Source organism: Eutrigla gurnardus, assembly GCF_963514095.1.
Source record: "Eutrigla gurnardus genome assembly, chromosome: 21".
NCBI classification, from domain to species: Eukaryota; Metazoa; Chordata; class Actinopteri; order Perciformes; family Triglidae; genus Eutrigla; species Eutrigla gurnardus.
Genome location: NC_139932.1, coordinates 7,656,544 through 7,662,982, shown reverse-complemented (window position 1 = coordinate 7,662,982; position 6,439 = coordinate 7,656,544). Strand labels below are relative to the sequence as shown.

At 37.0% G+C, this 6,439-nt stretch overlaps 1 protein-coding gene across 1 annotated transcript; it reads right to left on the bottom strand.

Annotated features, from left to right (window-relative positions):
- Window positions 1-913: 913 nt before the first annotated feature.
- On the bottom strand, window positions 914-6,393 carry cyb5r3 (cytochrome b5 reductase 3). Its single transcript, XM_084039082.1, has 9 exons — window positions 6,254-6,393; window positions 5,850-5,975; window positions 5,635-5,707; window positions 5,254-5,360; window positions 5,039-5,168; window positions 4,849-4,932; window positions 3,673-3,758; window positions 3,431-3,530; window positions 914-1,703 (listed from the first exon to the last, which is right to left on the bottom strand). Exons 1-9 carry the CDS (start codon window positions 6,272-6,274, stop codon window positions 1,531-1,533), a joined length of 900 nt encoding a protein of 299 aa, XP_083895208.1. The 5' UTR covers window positions 6,275-6,393; the 3' UTR covers window positions 914-1,530.
- Window positions 6,394-6,439: the final 46 nt, after the last annotated feature.

Here is a 6,439-nt window from a genome sequence, read left to right as displayed (position 1 = left end):
CGTGAATTTGAACATGATATAGTATGACTTTTTATTTCTTTATTTCTTTATTTTAAATTGACCATGGCTTTTTATGCCTGTTTTGGACTCACTACACTCAGACTTGGCGCGGCAAGCGATATGAGCAATCTTTATGACTCTTTAATATTTTTTAATATTTTTTCATGAATTTGTTTTCACTGACTTCTTCAGGAATTTTCGACAAGCTATAGTATGACTTTTTTTTATTTGACCATGGCTTTTTATGCTTATTTTGGACTCACTACACTCAGATTTTGATTGACACGCGATATACAAGCATATGTTATGACTTTTAAATCATTTTTACAACATTTTATGAATTTTGGCGATTTTTCACTTTTTTTTCGACATGCTATAGTATGACTTTTTTTTCTTTTTTCGAAAAATTTGACCATGGCTTTTTATGCCTGTTTTGGACTCACTACACTCAGACTTGGCGTGGCAAGCGATATGAGCAATCTTTATGACTCTTTAATATTTTTTAATATTTTTTCATGAATTTGTTTTCACTGACTTCTTCAGGAATTTTCGACAAGCTATAGTATGACTTTTTTTTATTTGACCATGGCTTTTTATGCTTATTTTGGACTCACTACACTCAGACTTGGCGCGACAAGCAATATGAGCGATTTTTATGACTTTTTAATATTTTTTCATGAATTTATTTTGACTGACTTTTTCGTGAATTTTCGACATGCTAGTTTTTTTTCCCCTGAAAAATTTGACTATTGCATTTTTAACCCACTAGACTAGGACCTTGCTTTATATACTGTAGGATACGAGGAATTTTCATGACTGTTTTGGACTCACTAGACATCTTCCTAAAGGGAGAAGCTACATCACACTAATGAATCCTCTTTTACAAGTGTAATAATAATAAAAGCATCAAAACTGTAGTAGCAATAGATTTTTTTTATTTTGCATATCCAAACACAAGTAGCCAAACGCCGCCAGACTTGCAGCAAAGACATCATATCAGTAACCACATCACTTTTAACAGTTACCGAACATGTTCTAGCAAATATTGACATCTTTGACGTGACAATAGATAGAGGGCCGATATAATTCTGTGACACAGCCGCAACAGCAAAAATGGAATAATCTACAATTCTGTATAAATGAAGCACGTGGTTGCGACTCGATATATGCATAAAAAAAGCTTTGCAAGTGTTAAGGCACTCAGAAAACAGCCAGTAAACCTTAACTCTTCTGATATTTAGTATTTCAGATTTGAAATCACATCCTCACAGTCTCATCACTTTTGGGCATCCGTCTCTTTAACAAACTCATCTTTAACCCCAAACATTTTCCATTTTCTCCTTACATGACACTTACTGATTACATTAATTGGTCCGTTCTGTGATTCTGTTGCATGATGAATATATCATGGCATAAATATATTAGATGTAGTGCAATAGCCACTGCAACTGTATGAGTGCTGTAATGTTTTCAAGGTAGAGACTATAACAACTGGACAGCCTTATATGCCCAAACCTCGTCGACGGACATCTAGAAGGCAAACCTGCGGCTGCTGGAGTGGCCGACTTTGTCCAGATTGGGGTTGCAGGCGAATTGGATCATAGGAGGAGGTCCACACATCAGGATCAGACTGTCGTCGCTGGGAGGTGGGAGGTGTTCCCTCACCATGTCGTCATTGATGAAGCCTTGGCTGTACTCCCAGTCTGAAACACGGAGAAGGTCCCACACAACCTGGTTTTAAAATATTGTTCTACATGCTACACATACAGCATCTGTTGTATACCAGCTATGGGTTAACTTAGCAGTTGGGCGTGCTTGAAACTTGTCCTCGTGAAATCCTTACTGTACTGATGGCGATATACTGTTGCACTGTTTTTCAACACACAACTATGACTTTTTATGATATACCGTGACTTTATTATTCTTTTTTTTTCATCATAATTTGACTTTTTCCAATATAATATACTATTACTGTTTGACATATTACTTATTTTTGAAATACTACACTCAATTTTTTAGGATTTCGTCAACATGTTATAGGACTATTTTTACATTATGACCCTTTTTTAGTACTTTTTCTACATACAATGACTTTAGATGACGTATTATTCCTTGGCTTTTCGAAGTAAAGAAAACTAGAGAAACCAGTTAAGTGCTGGAGTGACAATACCCTTTCCTTAAACATGGAGATGGTCATGATGTCAAAGGAAGCAACAGTGAGTAACTCAGCTAACGGAGCTGGTTATCGAGAGAGTCAGTACCAAGCTCCTCCAAGTGACCTCTCAACACCACTGAAATGACCACAGCAGCCTCTTTACCAGGAACTGATTTTCCTTAGAAATACCTGCAAGATCCCAACCATCTTATTTATTACATCTGTTTATTGTATTTTATCAGTCATTACTCTTTTTATACACTTACCTATCCTAGCTAGCTCTTCAGTGAATTCTTTTGAAAAGGGTGTCTCATGTTTTATACGTTGTTGGTGATACAAAATATTTCCCTATGTGCAGAGTGTGTGCTGTGGTTGTATCATTAAAAATCTTAAATCCTGATTTTGTTTGAATGGCTTTTTATGACTGTTTTGGACTCACTACACTCAGACTATGCTTGACAAACTTTTTAATCATTTTTTGCAACAATTTATGAATTTTGTCAGGTGACTATTTGACATATTTTGACAATAGTATGATTTTTTCCCCCCCTCACACTTGGCTTGACAAGCATACCAGTGATTTTTATGACTTTTTAGTACGTTTATGCAATTTTTTAAGAATTTCATCAACTGACTTTTTTTGGACGAAAAATTTGACCATGGCTTTTTATGCTTGTTTTGGACTCACTACACTCAGACTTTGATTGACACGCGATATATAAGCATATGTTATGCCTTTTAAATCATTTTTACAACATTTCATGAATTTTTGCGATTTTTCACTTTTTTTTCGACATGTTATAGTATGACTTTTTTTTTTCTTTTTTTGAAAAATTTGACCATGGCTTTTTATGACTGTTTTGGACTCACTACAGTCAGACTTGGCGCGACAAGCGATCTAAGCGTTTTTTATGACTTTTGAATAATTTTTATGAATTTATTTCGACTGACTTTTTTGTGAATTTTCGACATTCTATAGTATGAATTTTTTGGGAAAAATTTGACCATGGCTTTTTATGCCTGTTTTTGACTCACTACACTCAGAGCAATATGAGTGATTTTTACGACTTTTTAGTACATTTTGGCAATTTGTTATGAATTTCATCGTTTTTGAGAAAATGTTATACTATGATTTTTTCCATATTCTATACCATGACCTTTTTGGGACACACTGTACTATGACTTTTTCAATATCCTTTTTTCAACATACTATATCATGACTTTGTGACTTTTCTTCAATGTGCTATATGATAGATTTCACGACAAGTATCTTACCTTCAGGTGCTTTGTCCAAGGTGAACCACAGCTTGAACCGGTCTGGGTGGTTGACTTGGATCTCTTCCAGCTCCGGTCGCAACAGGATGTCTTTTTCAGTCTGTGACAAGAAAGGAAGAATTCAATTTCAGCACTCTGTGTTCCACCTCTGTTTTAGTAAGAACCCTTCATTCCAAAACACACAGGCAAACAAATAACATTTAATAGTAGTTCATCATGTGATCCTGGCTGACGAAACTGACCTGGTTGGCAAACAGCAGGTAACACACGGTCTTGTCCTGTGGATCCTTCATCACAGCTGTAATGAGCTGTAACATGGGAGTGATCCCTGGAGGAAAATAAAAAAAAGGGGCTTCACAAGTAATTACCGTCAACGTACAATATGTGGCCCAAGTATGTTGTCGTCCATGTGACCCTTGGTTCCAATGAAAAAATCCTTGGTTCTTGGTTCCAAGGATTTTGTGTCTCCTACAGAAAAATGAATGTCTCATACAGAAAATATGTCACCAAAACACAAACTCGTGACTTAAACAAGCAACAATGAAAGGTGAAAAGCACATTTTCAGAATGCTTCATAAGAACTGTGTGGGTGTGGTTTGGTCAGATATGACTGACCTGAGCCCCTATCACTTCAAACCAGTGAAAATAAGATACGCCTTTAAAAAAGAAGAAATACAGGGTCAATGGACCACGGTAAATGGGTGGCTGGGTAAATGGATTAATTTTTTTAATGTACAAACACAAACTGCCTATGATGATAAGTTTATTATTATTATACTATCTGTTTGTACACAAAATTAATAAGCCCCCCCCCCCCCCCAGAAATCTCTCAGTTTAGTTAACCAAATCTCTTCAAACTTGAGCAAAGAATATTAAGAGAATAACTCATGATAAGTGCAAAAATGTCATAAAAAGTCATAGTATAGATTGTCATAAAAAAAAGTCATAAAATGTCATTAAAAGTCATAGTATAGTATGTCAGAATAACGCATAGTATATGCCACCAATTATAGTAAAACAAAAAGTAAAAAATGTCATAGTATAGTATGCCATAAAAAGTCATAGTATAGATTGTCATAAAAAAAGTCATAAAATGTCATTAAAATGCCATAAAAATAAAATAAAAAATGCAAAACATGTTTTCTTTGCTCACCGATCGCTCTGTGTAAGCTCCATGTATCTATAGCATTAGCATGTCATAGTATTCTTAACCTAACAGAAGGTTATGTGTTGTTGTTTGGAAGTTAAAGCATTGAAATGGACCATGGATGATTCATATATAATGCATGAATTTTATGTGCATTTCATAGTTTAATGCCATCATCTCCCAAATAAATTGATCATGAGATGAGATGCGTCAGGATCTGGGTAACAATTTCTTTCTTTCTTTTATAGATGAGTCTTGAGGTTTCCCTTACCGGTCCCTCCAGCGATCATGCCTACATGTTTGGCTGTCGTGATGTCAGCTGGAGACTTTTTATCTGGTTGAATGGCAAAAACACCTGTAGAGAGAAAGTTACAGCTTCAGATCTGGCAGCTGTTCAGCTCAATGACTTTTAATCTTTTCACTAACTACTGTACATTAAAAGAACAGGATATAGTGCTCACCTTTGCCTTGGTAAACGAGAAGACCACTGGGTCCCCTGAAGTCAATTGTGTCGTTAATCCTGAGGCTCTCCATGTACTGACTCATCTTCCCACCCTCAGGGAATTTAGGATGAACATCTTTAAAGTAGACCTGTTAACAAGGGACAACAGAAGAACCTGGTTTAGGGAAATAAAACATATATATAAAATAAAAGCACTGTTTCTTACGGCTGTACCTTCACCACCAGGTCCACGTAGCCTTTGTCATCATCGCTGGACACCGGTGTATAAGGACGGACAACCAGCTTCCCGTCTATTCTCGCAGACAAATAGATGTGCTGCCCTGGAGAGACAAAAACAGGACATGCCTCAATTTACGTTCGGACAGCAGCTTCACAACAAATACATTTTATTACTATCAACAGCCTGCATACGTTTATTTTGTAAAGATAATGTATAAAAAATATAACACCAGGAGCTGAAACAATAATTTTACTTTGGTCAACCATCTGTAATTTCAGTTCCTCGAATGTGAAGATTTGTTTGGTTCTTGTTCATGAATATACTTGTTTCCTATGTTAAATATTGATATTACTTGTATGAGTACACATACTAACCAACGGGGAGACCGAGGATGTGTTCAGGGGAAGGCAGGGCAAAGCGGAACTTTCTTGTGTCATGGCTGACAATCTGCACAGACAGAAAAGTTTATCAGAAGAAAAAAAACTCCATAGAAAAAAGCAGAACTAGTGGTGGTTGTAAGAACCTGCGACGATTTTGTGCAGCACTGTTTTTTTTTGCAAATAAATATATATTTATCCAGACGGGTTACCTGTTTGTCCAGCAGCCGCAGTGCATACTTGATGTTGGGGTCCTCCAAGGTGAGGGCTGGTCTCTTCTTTGAGAAGAGGAGCCTGAAGATCAAGTTGATGATGCTGTCAAAGCCGCCTCGGATCAACTGTGATTAAAGGTCAAACACGGGACAATGACCACCAGCTAGCATCAGCTATCAACTGTTTGAGACCTCTAAAGGGCGTCGTCTCACTTAAGTCGAGCCATTTGTGTTTCATCCATAACAGGAGAAGTGAGTCATAGCATGCCTGTGGGAAGGGCCCGACAGCTCCCAATTGAACTTGGTGGGGGAAACTAAATACTAGCTAACGTTAGCTCAAGCTAACGCAACGGAATAGGCTCATATAAAATACGCCTGGCTACTTTGCATTAAGGTATACTCACGCCAATGATGTAGGACAGCATTTTCAGTCACTTTTGGCAGTTGTAGGCTTGTTGTCCAATGCAGAAAGCAGCACCAGAGGAGTTTACTGCAACTGTGACGGGAGTAAGTGCTGTCAGTGTGTCATGCAATATTGTCAAGCTAGCTAGCGCAGAAATATGCATCCGGTCACTGCTTTTGAAAAGAAA

Excerpts from the sequence above, each read along its gene's own strand:
- cyb5r3 (XM_084039082.1), bottom strand. The coding sequence starts at position 6,274 with ATGCTGTCCTACATCATTGGC. Across the intron at positions 5,708-5,849 it reads TGCGGCTGCTGGACAAACAG|ATTGTCAGCCATGACACAAG; the intron begins GTAACCCGTCTG and ends CTGTCTGTGCAG. Across the intron at positions 5,361-5,634 it reads CATCCTCGGTCTCCCCGTTG|GGCAGCACATCTATTTGTCT; the intron begins GTTAGTATGTGT and ends TTGTCTCTCCAG.